Source organism: Nerophis lumbriciformis, linkage group LG02 (assembly GCF_033978685.3).
Source record: "Nerophis lumbriciformis linkage group LG02, RoL_Nlum_v2.1, whole genome shotgun sequence".
Lineage (NCBI taxonomy): Eukaryota > Metazoa > Chordata > Actinopteri > Syngnathiformes > Syngnathidae > Nerophis > Nerophis lumbriciformis.
In genome coordinates this window covers 16,811,642-16,828,486 of record NC_084549.2, presented here as the reverse complement: position 1 = coordinate 16,828,486, position 16,845 = coordinate 16,811,642, and the positions used below count along the sequence as shown (strand labels likewise).

Sequence of the window (16,845 nt, the reverse complement as noted above, 5' to 3'; positions counted from 1 at the left end):
GGCCAGTGGATTTGACCAAACCAGTCAGAGCGTGAATACTTTGTGTAAATTCCTTTTTGGAACCAATTATCATTAAATGTGGGACGAATGTATAACTAATTATATTTTTGATTTTTTTAACCCGTTAAGGCCAGGCCTGTAAGGTTCACATAATTACACTTACAAAAAAATAATACTCTATAATCTAACATCCACAGCAACATGCTAATCAGTTCAGTGGCAAAAAAAAAACAGGTAATGTTGGTCAATTTTCCTGCATGCTTTGAATGAGAAAAGGTGGACATGTAAAAAAGAAACATTGAAAGCCACGAGTCCAATCTGAAATTTGAAAAATAATGCAGTGTTTTTCAACCTTTTCTGAGCTGAGGCACATTTTTTTTTCATCCATCCATTTTTTTTTCATTGAAAAAAATCCAGAGGCACACCACCAGCAGAAAACTTTAAAAAATGAAACTCAGCAGCTGATATTGACAGTAAAAAGTCGTTCTCGCAATTGTTGGATATGAATTCAAACCATGACCAACCATGCATCACCATAGCTCTTGTCTCAAAGTAGGTGTACTGTCACGACCTGTCACATCACACCGTGACTTATTTTGAGGTTTTTGGTGTTTTCCTGTGTGTAGTGTTTTAGTTCTTGTCTTGCACTCCTATCCACTTTGTGGACGCCGTCTGCTCCACACGCTGTAAGTCTTTGCTGTCGTCCAGCATTCTGTTTTTGTTTACTTTGCAGCCAGTTCAATTTTAGTTTAGTTTTGCATAGCCATCCCTCAGCTTCAATGCCTTTTTGTTTATTTTTGGTTTAAGCATTAGATACCTTTTTACCTGCATACTGCCTCCCGCTGTCGTCTGCATATTGTGATCATGACAAACCATGTTCTTGACATCTACAAAGCAATTAGCTAGCTGCTGCCACCTACTGATATGGAAGAGTATTACACTGTTACTCTGCCGCGCCCTAGACAGCACAGACACTCAACAACAGCACATTTGCGGATTATAATTACAGGTTTGCAAAAAATATTTTTAACCCAATTAGGTGAAATTACATAATCTTCCACAGCACACCAGACTGTATATCACGGTACACTAGTGTGCCGCGGCACAGTGGTTGAAAAACACTGCATTAATGATTCCATTAGTTTATGTCAATATCAAAAATAACATTTAAGCTAATCTAATGTACACACTTGACAATTCTTAACATTGTTAAAAAAAAAAAAAGAATAGTCTTTAGCAAATTCAGCTTATACTTAAGAAATAAATCCAGAATGGCTTTTTAAGGATGTTCTGCTAAAGTCAGCACGGCGTCCGTTTACCTGCAGAATGAGGACAAAGTAGTCGACAGGTTTGTTCCTCTGGAAGAGGTAGTGTTGCGGTGCGTGTTTGTTCTTGGGGTTGAACTTGAGTTCTTGCACCACACTGGGATGCTTGATGAGACGGAGCAGGATCTTCTCAGACAGGTGACACCGCCTGAAAGGCTCCACCTCTGACAGTTAGAAAGGGGGGGAAGAAATACAACGTAAAAGACGCAATTTACGCTGGCACAGTGTGGAGTTCAACCTAAATATCAGGAGTGTCCTGATCTAAAATTGATAAACGCAAAAAAACAACATTGGCTTGCATGTAAAATCTCAGATACAAGCAGTCCTACCGCGTGTTTACTTCTACAAAGCTGTACAGCCAGTGAACATCTAAATGTCCTCCAATAAACACCCAACGTTAGTCTTTTCTTCTATTTTAGTCAAGTTTAGCAGCTACACAACAGCACAGCATACAATAGCACACAAGCTAGACATACTTAATACATGTCTTCAAATAAACTATGTTGCAGTCTAAAACAGCACATGTGTCAATATAAACAAATATCAAATACTTATAGTTGCACATTACTTACATATACAAAGTCTCCAACGCAGAAGCGAATTAGAAAGTGTCCAGTAACAAATGTGTCCGCATAATTCAACTTACTGGGTCATGAGCCTGACTTAATAAATTATTGTGTATTTTTAAATTTAGTTTGTCAGTCTTTTGATGAAAATCTATTTTAGTTTTAGTCAAATCTTAGTCATCTAAATTTATTTAGTTTTAGTCAACATTACACAACATTTTAGTTAACTAAAATTACACAATCAATTAGTCAAGAAAACTATAAAAGTATCTGATTGGCTCTCCTTTGTAACTCACTTCCTGTATGTTTTAAGAGCTGTGATTGGACAGCCCATCTACAAGACGAAATTAAATATATTTGGATTTCGTTTCTGTCAATATTTCCGTCTCGTTTATATTCGTTGACTAAAATGTCAGTTAATTTCGTCATTGTCGTAGTCAACGTGCATTTGTTTTCATTAGTTAGCTTCTTATTTCAGTCATGGGAAAATAGGTTGACGACGATAAATAAGACGGAAATTATTAGTCGACGACATTAACACTCGTGCTCCTGAGTGATCGCTCGTACGGAAAGAAGTCAGAGTTGCGTTTGACGTCAGTTTTTGTTGTCACATCAGTAATTAGAATAAGTTTGATACTAGCGCCAAATAAGGTAAATATTCTTCTTTTTCCGTGTACTATTTTGCTCATTGACCAGAGTTGTGCATTTGCTGAATATGAATTTTATCTGCAGGTCAAAAGTAGTGACTTTTTTAACCCAGCAGATGGCGCCTTTATGAAACACCAACACCGTATCGTCAGTGTAGCGTCAATACAGCCGGTGAGTGTGCCACACCCTCACTGAAGCGTCATTTACCCATCACTATTTTTCCTGTACCTTTTTAATAAAGCTTTTAAAGGACACATTTATTCACATTTTATTTCATGCAGGTAAATGAGGTTGAAAATATTTTTTCCAAACTCAACCTCGGAGGTCAAACATATTCTGTTCCACACTAAACTTGAATTTTGTCATTAGTAAGTGTGAAAATGTTTTAGTTATAAATAACAAAAGCATTGAATTGCAAGTTGAACGCTGTTTGATTTTAGAGGCTCGTCGCGGTTGACCTGACACATGAAACGTGACGAATTGAGGTCTGTGCACTGTCCACGTTAGTAGAGTGTTAATTATCTTAAACTCTGTTTTGTGGCAATTCCAACTATGATCACAGCGTCAGTTGCTACGTAGAGTGCCGCTTTCCATCATTTTCAACAGACTGCATTGCAAAATGATTGATTCCACCCAGGAATGGGGCCACATGAGTCCCTTCCCCACTGTACCTGTGGCCAGGAAGCGATGCGTCGCTAGCAGCAGCTGGGGCGAGATCTTCACATTCAGCTCGTTTTCTGCCACTTTGAAGATGGAAAAGTCCTGTTTCCTCTCGTGGTGCGACACTCGCCTTTTGGTCCGATTGTCAGCTGGGCAACACAGAAAAAAGAGGTAAATATCTATTAGTATAAGTATGTTTTGTTTTTTACAAACAAAGGTCACACACACAGTAAGAAGGGGATTCATATGGCCCCCATGCATTACGGTTTACCTGACACATGAAACGTGACGAATTGGAGGGGTGTGCTATCCACTTTAGCCGCCAGATGGCAGTACAATGTTGAGTATCTTTAAAATGTGTTTTGTGGCAATTCCAACTTTGACCACAGCGCCAGTTGCTATGTAGAGTGGCGCTTTGCATCATTTTCAGCAGACTGCATTGCAAAATGATTAACTTCCTCTCCTGCGAGCGAGATCCACCCAGGAATGAGGCCATATGAATCCCTTCCCTGCTGTACCTGATTGATGAACGGACTAATCCCCTGCAGATGTGAAGGCAGTTAAACGTATTACACGCCTGCTGCAGGAACATCTGTCACATGCCTTCAGTGCAAAGTGGAAAGTGATCATCTCCTCTATACGGTACATACACTGTATGTCATTACTGGATATGCGGCTTCCCACACACTACTTTTTCAATAACATATATTTATTGAAACGGAGAAAGCAGCCAGGGGTGGATTGGCGTTTCTATTCCAGCCGGCCAATTAAAGGATTATGGGGATTGGATTTATTTCATTATGCATAAGTAGGGCGCTGTGAACAACAGGGGTGACAGCTTGCAGGGATCAATAAACTAATGAGTAGCAGGAGGTGGAAGCGGAGTGATTACACTCTTAATTATTCATGCAAAAATGCTAACATAGCCTAGATATTACTGTAAATCAGGGGTGCCCAAACATTTTGCCTCAAAGGGCCAAAGTGAAAATTTCAGTGAATCGTTAAGACCAGGTGTGTCAAACTTTTTTTATTTTTTTATTGAGGACCACGTCGCATGTTATGGCTGTCCTCCGAGGGTCGCTTGCAAGAGTGAGTAATAAATAAATATAATTGTGTAAGGATTCGCCTCATGATATTATAATACAGTTGCATATGCATTTGATCAGTATATATTTTTTTACATACCGTATTTTTCGGATTATAAGTCGCAGTTTTTTTCATAGTTTGGCCGGGGGTGCGATTTATAATCCGGAGCGATTTATGTGTGAAATTATTAACACATTACCGTAAAATATCAAATAATATTATTTATCTCATTCACGTAAGAGACGAAGCAAATGTCCGCAATCGTCACACACACGTCAGCAATCGTCACACATGTCAACCAATAAGAATTCGGCGGGGGCGGGGCATGGCAGAAGGGCATTGTGCGTCATGGCAGAAGTGCATTGTGGGTCATGGGATGCTAACTGCTGCTACATCCGTAGCTATTAAAATGGATTATTTCAACATTGGCGGTAACTTATAAAAACTGAGAAGGGCTGAACTAAAATGGCACCGAAAAGGAAATCATATACTGCAGATTACAAGCCGGACGTAGTGAAATATGCAGCAGAAAATGGCGATCAAGCAGCAGAAAGTTAGGAAACGGCGCGTACCAGAAGCGACACCGGGGAGGAAGATTTCATGGGATTTAGCGCTTAGGAGTGACAGATTGTTTAGTAAACGTATAGCATGTTCTATATGTTATAGTTATTTGAATGACTCTTACCATAATATGTTACGTTAACATACCAGGCACGTTCTCAGTTGGTTATTTATGCCTCATATAACGTACACTTATTCAACCTGTTGTTCACTATTCTTTATTTATTTTAAATTGCCTTTCAAATGTCTATTCTTGGTGTTGGGTTTTATCAAATAAATTTCCTCAAAAAATGCGATTTATACTCCAGTGCGACTTATATATGTTTTTTTCCTTCTTCATTATGCATTTTCGGCCGGTGCGACTTATACTCCGGAGCGACTTATACTCCGAAAAATACGATACTCTCAAAAACTATTTTTATCATAGAATTTACAGCATGTTAATATTATAATTACTTAAGAATATATATTTTTTTTTACATCACATTACTGTATACCGTATTTTTCGGATAATAAGTCGCAGTTATTTTCATAGTTTGCCCGGGGTGCGATTTATACTCCGGAGCGATTTATGTGTGAAATTATTAACACAATACCGTAAAATATCAAATAATATTATTTATCTCATTCACGTAAGAGACTAGGCGTATATCAGCAATCGTCACATACACACACGTCAACCAATAAAAATTTGGCGGGGGCGAGCCATGGCAGAAGTGCATTGTGGGAAAAAAAATGCTACCTGCTACTACTTCCGTACCTATGAAAATTGATCATTTCAACATTGGCGGTAACTTATGAAACCTGAGAAGGGCTGAACAAAAACGGCACCGAAAAGGAAATCATACACTGCAGATTACAAGCTGGAAGTAGTGAAACATGCAGCGGAAAACGGAAATCGGGCAGCAGAAAGAAAGTTTGGAGTAAGCGAGAAATCTGTAAGGGACTGGCAAAAAATTCCCCCCAAAAATGCGACTTATATATGTTTTTTTCCTTCTTTATTATGCATTTTCTGCTGGTGCGACTTATACTCCGAAAAATACGGTAACTCTCTTTGTTAATAATGTATATTTTCTGCTGGATCTAGTCTTTATTTAATGCTGCCCCTTTTTTTCTTTTTTTTTTTCCTGCAACTGTTACATACTCTGCAGGTTTCAACACGTCAAATTTAAGACTTTTTTTAGGACCATCTTGAAAATAATTTAAGCTATTTCACAGCCATACGGACAAAAAATACAACAACAAAGTAAAATCAGAGGTCCGGAATGAATTTTAAGTACATTAATTAATCCACTGCTCTTTCACATTGGAAAGCAAAATGGTTAAACTAACTAAATACACCAGGAGCTTCTCCAGTGTAAACTAATTGAAAACAATATTAGCAAACATCGTAACAGCCAATTTTCAGATTTGCTATAGAAGTGTTTTCTTGCAAAAGGTGCAGAGTGCTTCATATCAAGTGTTTTCACAAAATATCCACATTAGCAAAGGTAGAGGAAAGCGCAACAATATATTGTCTGTGAAAGGGACAGTTAGCATCTATGCTAAAGCTAAATGTTTAACTTTGGTAATGTTTTTTTCGGCTGTCAGAATAGAGCAAACCGATGAAAACATCTACAGTACTACTGTATCTGCACAAAGTTGTGAAAAACAGTGTGTGCAGACAGAGTGATTGTGTAGTTACGTTATCGCGTCCTCAAAAACAAACAAAACATTTGAAAGCTAGACTGAAGTTTATGCATGTTTTAAATAAAAATAACGTCAATGGATTGTTAATACCTCTCAAAATCGTAGTTAAGACCTTTTGAGATCTTAGGAGAATTTTACACATTTTAAGGCCTTAAATTAAAATTATTGGATTTAAGACTTTTTTTTTACTTTTTAAGACCCCGCGGTTACCCTGTACATATACGGTAATATTCTACATGGTAACTGGGATTTGTTATATATTATATATATTGTATAAAAATACGATAATATAATATATCAGTATATATTATATACTGTATATATAATATGTAAATATTACATATATGTTATATTCTATATTGCTACTATGGTACATTTTTAGTCTACTTAATACCTGCATTATCATTTCCATCCTTACCCTTTCCATCCTTTGAAACAGAGCTACTTTGTGGAACAATTTCCTTTGTGGATCAATAAAGTTTGTCTAAGTCTAAATAGCAAAATGGTACCACTGTTTTTTCACGGTAAAATTATGGCTTATGAGCGGCCAGTTTGTCATTACCCTAAAATCTACAGTTGATGTTTCCATGGTGTGTTACTGTAAATGGAAAAACAGTACCATGTATGCTATTTTTTTAATGGTAAAATTCTGGCAACTGAGCTGCCAGTTTTTTTCCCCCGTAAAATCTATTGTCATTTTTGCAATGTACAATTTATTGCATTAATTGCTCTGAAATCATAAGTCAATCAGATATATATATATATATATATATATATATATATTTTTTTTTTTATTTTTTTTTATTTTTTTTTTTTACACTTGAACAAAAAAAGGTTGTAATGTATAATATTGTTACAACTGTGTTGGCCTGCGATGAGGTGGTAACATGTCAACGGTGCAGCTGGGATAGGCTCCAGCATCCCGTGACCCCGATAGATTATTAGGAAACACAAAGCTGATAGTTAATTATTACTACCAATTATGACTACTTTCCAAACTAAATTCATACAAATGCAACTATCATTACAATATTAACATGAATAAAGTTATTACAGATTCATAGAGGTCAAGCAGATATTTGAGTATTTATTTTCATTTAAAGAAACAAATGTATTGCATGATATCAATATTTGTTACATTATTATTTAATTCATCCCATCCATCCATTTTCTACCGCTTGTCCCTTTCAGGGTCGCAGGTTAATATTTAATCCATCCATCCATCCATTTTCTACCGCTTGTCCCTTTCGGGGTCGCGGGTTATTATTTAATTAATCCATTTTCTACCGCTTGTCCCTTTCAGGGTCGCGGGTTATTATTTAATATTAAATACAAATATATGCAATTGCATGCAGGACATGTATTTTTTTCTGTCAAAACGGAAAGAATGAATACATTTACCGTATTTTTTGGAGTATAAGTCGCACCGGCCGAAAATGCATAATAAAGAAGGAAAAAAACATATATAAGTCGCACTGGAGTATAAGTCGCATTTTTTGGGGAAATTTATTTGATAAAACCCAACACCAAGAATAGACATTTGAAAGGCAATTTAAAATAAATAAAGAATAGTGAACAACAGGCTGAAAAAGTGTACGTTATATGAGGCATAAATAACCAACTGAGAACGTGCCTGGTATGTTAACGTAACATATTATGGTAAGAGTCATTCAAATAATTATAACATATAGAACATGCTATACATTTACCAAACAATCTGTCACTCCTAATCGCTAAATCCCATGAAATCTTATACGTCTAGTCTCTTACGTGAATGAGATAAATAATATTATTTGATATTTTACGGTCATGTGTTAATAATTTCACACATAAGTCGCTCCTGAGTATAAGTCGCACCCTCGGCCAAACTATGAAAAAAACTGTGACTTACAGTCCGAAAAATACGGTATATATAGTAAGCGAAGATAGTCCTATATGGCAACTAGTTAGCCTTGTGAACATGCCAGCAGTGATTGTGTGACCTTGAAAGAGGTCAGTGTGAATACGTATTGAATTTGGGAAACCACCTTTAGGCGGGCCAAACAAAATGACTTGGCGGGACTTACTTTCTATAGTCCCTTCAGAAGACATCATAAAACACTTTTTTGAGGGCTAATATACATACTGTATAGATCCGTCTCGTCCACGATTTCCGACTTGATGATCTCCTCTATGACGTCCTCCAGGGTGACGATGCCCATCACCTCATAAAAGGGGTCTCCCTCGCCCTCATTGTTGACCCTCTGCACCACAGCCAGGTGCGACTTGCCTGCATCGACCAGGAGATAATGATTATAATGACTAATATTATACAAGCTCATTCAAATGAGGATATAGCACAAAAATGTAATGCATTAGTTCACTTGGGGAGAAACAAGTTTTATTATAAATGTGCAAAAAGCATTGCCCTAACTCAGGGGTCAGCAACCCAAAATGTTGAAAGAGACATTTTGGACCAAAAATACAAAAAACTATTCTGTCTGGAGACATAAAAAAATAAATGCCTTATATAAGTGTTATAATGAAGGCAACACATGATGTAAGTGTCTAAATTAGCTAAATTAGCCTACTATTAAAATGACTGTGTGCCGCAGGCTGACTCAAATCTTTGTTGACAAAAATGTTGAAAGTTAATATTTATTCTCCACATTTTTACAACATTAGAAAAATTAGTCTTCGCAGAGGGTGAGATAACTTCTGGAAATGACTGTCTTAGAATGGCCAAAGGTATAGATGTGTGTGTCCAAGTTAAAGGAAACGTCAGGCTGTCTTCTTCTAGTGGATTTATTACAATCTTTGCAAGCTGGGTAACGTTTGCTGTCGTCTGGAACAACATGGCACACAAACAACTATCAGAAATGCAGCCAATATTACATAATTAGTCATGAGACATGCACATATAGATTAAACACACAGAGGACATAAATTAAGGAAATTAAATGACGTCAAATATACCTACAAACAAGGCATAATGATGCAATATGTACATACAGCTGGCCTAAATAGCATGTTAGCATTGATTAGCTTGCAGTCATGCAGTGACTAAATATGCTTGATTAGCACTCCAACAAGTCAATAAAATCAACAAAGCTCACCTTTGTGCATTCACGCACAGCATAAAACGTTTGGCGAACAAAATGAGACAAAGAAGGAGTGGAATAAAAATGTATTTCGGTGGAAGCGTCGGAGAAAGTTGTACACGTAAAACTGTTGAGTCATATCCACACAACTACGGTGAGTTCAAGGACCGCCAAAATTAGTAGGACAGAACGGCGCCCGCCAGCTACTCTCATCAGTGAAGTTTAAACATATTTGTAACAATTAGGAAGGTTTGTATCAGGTTTGTCCTCCTCCAGAAACCATATTAAAACAAAAAATATATTTTTCCCTCATCTTTTTCCATTTTTGAAAAAGCTCCAGGGAGCCACTAGGGCGGCGCTAAATAGAGAAATTACGGGCAAAATCATTAAAATTGTTAAAACTTTGCTTTAATTTGCCTCTGCCTACACTCAACACTAGTTTGCGCCTACAACACAGTCTTGTTACCTAGACTGAAGTTAGTTTCAGATTCCAATAATGGACGATACTGATAGACGGCACCTGACTGATACTTTTTACTAATAAATGGCATGATCATTGAATAATTTGTCACTACTTTAGTGCAAAAATAACGGCAAAAAACAACAATTTAACAAAAATATGTATATAAATGTTGTGTGAAGATTTTTACAACAAAGTCTGTGGTTTGTGAAACACTTTATCTTCTGTGTTTGTGAAAATTAAATAGTCATATCTAACCTTTCTTCACCACATTAGTTCAAGTCCAGATTAAAATCAACTGTACTTAAAGTTTTCAAATTGTACTAGATTATCCCACAGACCCTAAAGATAAAAACACCTAAAACACGTCTATCTTTGAAATAAATGGAATTTTTTTGTTTTGTTTGTTTTTTGTTGCATTTTTAGCAGTGTATCACTGCAACGTGTGATATTAAACTAATAAAAAAACAGTCAATGCATGAAAATAGATTAGCGATCAGATTATTATGGGTAGAATAATATATTTAAAACAAATTATAAAAATAGTGCCAATTGTCGACAAATAAAATGTGGTGTTTTTTTGCCGTTATTTTTGCACTAAAGTAGTGACAACATTATTCAATGATGTGACATGTCGAGCAAAAAGTATCAGTCTGGTGTGGACTATCAGTATCGCCCACCATTCACACTGAAAGCTAACCTCATCCTCACTGGGTTCTGTGCAGCTCACTGCCCAGGTAACACCTAACGTTAGCGTAACGTTACTGTATGGTTCTCGTTTGGTTATGCAAGATGAGAACATTCTAAGAACATTCTCAGAACATATCAAAACCTATCTGACACACAAAATATTTGCCTGCAATGGAAACAGCGACCGTTAGGCTTTTCGAAATGTTTTTTTTCGCAAATTTACTTTATATACATTATGTAGTAACGTTTCCCTAACGTTCCGCGAACGTGTTGTGTTTTTCGAACAATCTGACGTCAGCTGAGCTGAGTCAAGGCTTCACGCATGCGCGTAGAAGCTTCCGTGAGACAAAGACGAAGCTCGACAACGCTGCAAATTCCAGAATCCCGATAATCAGGCAATACGGTGCGCCATCCATTGATCACATGTAAGTAGATAGAAAGAGTGAAATATGAAGCACGTTTTTGTGTAACAATTTCTACCCTACATGATTCATTTCAGACCATTTTACGGTTTTAGCGTTGTGTCAAATGCGCGCCATGCTCAACTGCCGGAACCATATAAACTAACATGCATTTCTCGTGCATATTGGCTGTTATATAGTTTCCAAATACCAACGAATGACTTCTGAAGAAGGGTGGATCTATCTGTAGCCTAGTTAAACAATAATTTGCCCCGTCAGTGTCATATTTTGAGGTCCATATGGCACGAATGTTGCCTGAACGTTCTGTTAAACATTATCACAATTTCAGAAGGGTTAAAACCATTAAAAATCAGTTACCAGTGGCTTATTTTATTTTTCGAAGTTTTTTTCAAAATTTTACCCATTACGCAATATCCCTAAAAAATGTTATATACACCCGTCCATTTTCCTGTGACGTCACAATACAAACAAACATGGCGGATAGAACAGCAAGATATAGCGACATTAGCTCGGATTCAGACTCGGATTTCAGGGGCTTACGCGATTCAACAGATTACGCATGTATTGAAACTGATGGTTGTAGTGTGGAGGCAGGTAGCGAAAACGAAATTGAAGAAGAAACTGAAGCTATTGAGCATTGCCAACCTTGAGACCTCCGATTTCGGGAGGTGGGGGGTGGTTAAGAGGGGAGGAGTATATTGACAGCTAGAATTCACCAAGTCAAGTATTTCATACACATTATATATATATATATATATATATATATATATATATATATATACCTACATCCTGAAAATATGCAAACAAAACTGTGTTTAGATAATTGACACTTCAAACTTGCATAAATAAATATTAAGGAATATAACATAACTTGGCTTCTGAGAGTTTCAAAATGTAATGAATAAAATGCTAAAGTTGTTGATAAACAAGCTATTATTTTAATAATTAAATATGGTCATTTTAAATGAATTATTATGATAATTTAAAATCAATTATTTCAAATATGTTTATTTTAATGTATAATTCTATGGCTGGATGTAATAAGGAGTCACAAAAAAATACAAATAAAAATACAATTAATTTTGATGTTTTTAGCAAAATATAGTAAAAATGTGGGCGATAATAGGGCAACCCATTTTCCTTGTTTTTTTTTGTTTTTTATAGAATAAACAACACAATGAAGAAGTTTCAACAGAGGGCTTATAAGCGTAGATGGGCTGCCACAACTAGGCATTTGAAGAAGCAATGCCGACAGTCAACTTTAGAATTAGAGAGTGATGATAGCGAGCAAGAGAATGACACGACAATCTTTACAACTCCAGAAACAGTGACAACCCTTCAGTACATGGATGCTGCGGAGACTGCTTCCTGCACTGCCGCGGGTGCTGACAATGCCACCTACAGTGGCCCTGATAGTGATGAGCCTGATGAAAATGATGCTGATTGGAGACTAATCGACCATCATGTCACCTTGTCATCTGATTCAGAAAATGAGAGTGATAGTGACTGCTTTGAAGATATTTTGAGGTCTGGATTATTTTATCTTCAGAATAGCTTCTGCTATTGGCCAAAGCCAAATCCTACCCACTCCAGAATCCGGAGAGCTGAGATTCCTGACAAAGAAGTCTGGGTTAGGCTGCCAATTCGGGTTTTCAGGAAAACATTGACTGGTAAGGGAATATTGTCAAAGTCATATCATGTATATCTTAAACAATATAATTCATCTTGAGTCATCAGCATACTTTGAAATTTTTCAGAAGACTTTGACAAGGCCCTTCAATATGAAAAACAAGCTGAAATGTTTTCGAGCCCAGAGGAAGAAGAAATGTCAACCAAATGGAGCCACATCACCCCTGAACGTTATAGAAACGATGAGGAAGATGTGTTTGATGCTGACGGTTAGTCACTTTTCAAAGACTGTTTACTTACAATACTCAAACACTACTTAGTGGTGCATAAATGTTATTGTCTTCGTTGGTTTAGGCGAAGAGGAAATTCGGCCAAAAAAGAAGTGCAGAAAAGAGAAATTACAGATCCTCATCCAGGCACCCCCACTGCCAGTGCTCCCACCATTGAACTTTCCAAACTCCAGCGAGTACCAGACCACTTCAGCCAGTACCAGCCAATACTACACCACTCCAAGGCATCCAGGCCGACCTCACAGCCCAGCGAGAAGCAGCACTTACAGGCTCAGTCCAGACAGGAATCATGCATCCAGCTCAAGCCAGTACCAAACCACTCCAGCCAGTACGAGTCAGTACCAGACCACTCCAAGAAGCAGCAGGAATGCCCTTGAAAGTGAACGTTAGTTGGCTATTTAACTGTTGATAGGTGGTGTTAAACAGGCTGTTACAACGGCCAGTAACACGAATTACCTCTTTGACTTTTGTTGTCTTTGCAGTTTTCCAGTTAAACATGAAAGTTAAAAAAAATAGTTGAGAACCAGGGAGAAATTATGCGCATGCTGAGAGGGCTGGCAGCACAGTCTGTGGGGCCAGAAGCTGTGGATGTTCAAGATCTCATTGAGAAGCCTTTCGAGACTCTTGAGCAGCTTAAGACCTTCTGTGAACAGCTCGACACTGATCTTCTGCTCAGAAAGCAGCTGGTAATTAGTTTTAATTCCCCACTGCAAAATTATCTTGCTCAGTTATCAAAAAACATGTTCTAATCAAGTACAATATTGTTGTTTATTTATTTGTATAGGTGAAAGCTCTTACTGCTCTTGGTGGGCAGAATTTGGCAGACACGGTGAGGACAATGCTGAGGAAAATTGCCACAAACAAAGTCCTGGAGCAGCTTGGTCTCCGTGGAAAGACAGGCAAAGTGGCGTTTGAGGACTTGCCCTTTTACAGAATAATAATAAGTAAGTGTTAATAATAGGTTTGCATCTTTGAACATGTTGCATGTATGCTCACAAGGTCGATCTAGCTGTTATTATTACGGTATTTATTCTAAAGGGAATTCTAAATTGTGCTGGTGATTCCAGAGGCATGCAGGGGTGTTTACAAACAGACGACCACAGCTGAAGTAGATTGTGAGCTTGGAGAGGTCCTGAAACTGGCCACTTTTCGAAAGGGAGGTTCAAAGTTTGAGGTACGGAGAATTATGATAAGATATCCCAATTTTGAATTCCATTTTATTGAAGTTCCACTGCATGTCTTTTGAATTTGCAATTATAACTACTTGCAGGAGAAGAGGAGGAATTAAGAGGAAGCGACGGCGAAGAAGGGCAAAGGGAAGTGTAAAAAGGAAATGGACAGTGAGATGAGTGACCAGGTAAATGATAAAGTAATTATGCCAATGTTTTATTTCAATTCATAAAGATCCCAGTTCTGTGTTGAATTTGCAATTATAAACACTTGCAGGAAGCGACGGCGAAGAAGGGCAAAGGGAAGTGTACAAAGAAAAGGGACAGTGAGATGAGTGACCAGGTAAATGATTAAGTAATTATGCCAATGTTTTAATTCAATTCATAAAGATCCCAGTTCTGTGTTGAATTTGCAATTATAAATACTTGCAGGAAGTGAAGAAGAAGAAAACAGGGAAAGGGAAAAGAACCAAGCAAACGCTAGTGAGACCAGTGAGCATTGAGCAGGTAAACAAGGAGTAAATTATGCCATGTTTTAATTGAATTCAATTCATCTACATTCCAGTGCTCTTTGTTGTATTTGTGAATATCTATAATTATTTACTTCCAGGAAGAGAACCAACAAGAAGGGGCAGGAGTACACTGACGCGCACGACCAAGACCACAGCATTCCATTTCTATTCCATCCATCCATCCATCTTCTTCCGCTTATCCGAGGTCGGGTCGCGGGAGCAGCAGCCTAAGCAGGGAAGCCCAGACTTCCCTCTCCCCAGCCACTTCGTCCAGCTCTTCCTGTGGGACCCCGAGGCGTTCCCAGGCCAGCCGGGAGACAGTCTTCCCAACGTGTCCTGGGTCTTCCCCGCGGCCTCCTACCGGTCGGACGTGCCCTAAACACCTCCCTAGGGAGGCGTTCGGGTGGCATCCTGACCAGATGCCCGAACCACCTCATCTGGCTCCTCTCGATGTGGAGGAGCAGCGGCTTTACTTTGAGCTCCTCCCGGATGACAGAACTTCCATTTCTATTGTATTATAATTATCACTAATAAAGAATTATTGTTTAATTTTCTGTTTTGAGTGTCAGTCCTGACAGTATAGCACAAAAACAGACGTAAATACCACTGCATTCCATTTCTATTGTATTATAATTATCACTAATAAAGAATTATTGTTGAATTTTCTGTTTGAGTGTTAGTCCTGACAATATAGCACAAAAACAGACGAAAATAGCATGTTCCTAAACAATTCCCTAAACGTTCTTGCCAAACGTTCTGCTAACCAAGCAAGAACTCCACAACCTCACGTTCTTTGAACGTTACAAACTAATGTTCCCATAACAATGCCACTACGTTCTCCTAACGTTCACATAACGTTCACGTGTTACCTGGGTGGACACACACACACACACACACACACACACACACACCTGCCTGCCACTGCACAAGTGTTGCAAATAAACAACCCAAAAACGTATTTTTATTTCCATCCATTCTTTTTCTACCGCTTGTCCCTGTCGAGGTCGCGGGTTATTTTTATTTTTTACTTTTAATTTTACTTTTTCTTTTACATTTACTCTTACTCTTACTTTCACTCTTACACTTGCTTTTTGTCTTACTTTTAAACCTACTCTTACTTTTACTCTTAATTTTACTCTTACTTTTAAACTTGCTTTTAATCTTTCTCTTACTTTTACTCTTACTTTGACAGTTACTCTTACACTTACTTGTACCGGTACACTTACTTTTACTCTTACACTTACTTTTACTCTTACACTTACTTTACTCTTACACATACTTTTACTCCTACTTTTACTCTTACTCTTACACTTACTTTTTTTCTTACACTTACCTTTTCTCTTACACTTACTCTTACTTTGACACTTACTCTTACATTGACTTTTACTCTTACTTTTACACTTACTTTTACTCTTAAACTTACTTTTACTCTTACACTTACTTTTACTCTTATTCTTACACTTACTCTTACGCTTACTTTTATTCTTACTCATACTCTTTCTCTTGGACTTACTTTTACTCTTATACTTACTCTTTATCTTACTCTTACACTTACTTTTACTCTTATTTTTACTCTTACTTTTACCCTTACTCTTATACTGACTTTTACTCTTACTTTTACACTGACTTTTACTCTTAAACTTACTTTTACTGTTACACGTTTACTCTTATTCTTACACTTACTCTTACGCTTACTTTTATTCTTACTCTTACTCTTTCTCTTGGACTTACTTTTACTCTTACACTTACTCTTTCTCTTACTCTTACTTTTACTCTTACTCCTACACTTACTCTTACTTTTACTCTTACTTTGACACTTACTCTTACACTGACTTTTACTCTTACTTTTACACTTACTTTTACTCTTAAACTTACTTTTACTCTTACACTTTTACTCTTATTCTTACACTTACTCTTACGCTTACTTTTATTCTTACTCTTACTCTTTCTCTTGGACTTACTTTTACTCTTACACTTACTCTTTCTCTTACTCTTACACTTACTTTTACTCTTATTTTTACTCTTACTCTTACTCTTACACTTACTTTTACTCTTACT

General features: G+C 37.3%; 2 protein-coding genes and 1 long non-coding RNA gene across 5 annotated transcripts in view; 2 read left to right on the top strand and 1 right to left on the bottom strand.

The window, feature by feature from the left end:
* Positions 1–16,845, top strand: part of LOC133595387 (uncharacterized) — a 50,196-nt gene that overhangs the window by 16,029 nt on the left and 17,322 nt on the right. The gene's annotated exons all lie outside the window — the stretch shown is intronic.
* cnnm1 (cyclin and CBS domain divalent metal cation transport mediator 1) overlaps positions 1–16,845 on the bottom strand; it is a 42,960-nt gene that overhangs the window by 12,599 nt on the left and 13,516 nt on the right. Inside the window, exons 2-4 of the mRNA XM_061947804.1 lie at positions 8,661–8,804; positions 3,211–3,348; positions 1,320–1,489 (exon numbers count right to left, since the gene is read on the bottom strand). Of these exons, the coding sequence (XP_061803788.1) occupies positions 1,320–1,489; positions 3,211–3,348; positions 8,661–8,804 (452 nt within the window). The remainder of the gene's footprint in view (positions 1–1,319; positions 1,490–3,210; positions 3,349–8,660; positions 8,805–16,845) is intronic.
* Positions 12,174–15,115, top strand: LOC133595236 (uncharacterized). Of its 3 annotated transcripts, none has more exons than XM_072915661.1 (10): positions 12,174–12,857; positions 12,945–13,085; positions 13,171–13,491; positions 13,589–13,792; positions 13,891–14,050; positions 14,174–14,280; positions 14,377–14,475; positions 14,553–14,618; positions 14,708–14,782; positions 14,886–15,115. In XM_072915661.1, the coding sequence occupies exons 1-4, from the start codon at positions 12,365–12,367 to the stop codon at positions 13,624–13,626; spliced, it is 993 nt and encodes a 330-aa protein (XP_072771762.1). In that variant the 5' UTR covers positions 12,174–12,364; the 3' UTR covers positions 13,627–13,792; positions 13,891–14,050; positions 14,174–14,280; positions 14,377–14,475; positions 14,553–14,618; positions 14,708–14,782; positions 14,886–15,115. The 3 variants fall into 3 exon arrangements, with proteins under 3 accessions (XP_072771762.1, XP_061803902.1, XP_061803974.1); XM_061947918.2 differs by having other exon boundaries at positions 14,377–14,463; positions 14,886–15,114; XM_061947990.2 differs by lacking the exon at positions 14,553–14,618 and having other exon boundaries at positions 14,377–14,463.

Bases quoted from the DNA above. Each gene is read 5' to 3' on its own strand.
- LOC133595236 (XM_061947990.2), top strand. From the start codon at position 12,365: ATGAAGAAGTTTCAACAGAGGGCTTATAAGCGTAGATGGGCTGCCACA. The intron at 13,086-13,170 runs GTTAGTCACTTT...TCGTTGGTTTAG, and splicing joins AGATGTGTTTGATGCTGACG to GCGAAGAGGAAATTCGGCCA. The intron at 13,492-13,588 runs GTTAGTTGGCTA...TTGTCTTTGCAG, and splicing joins GAATGCCCTTGAAAGTGAAC to TTTTCCAGTTAAACATGAAA.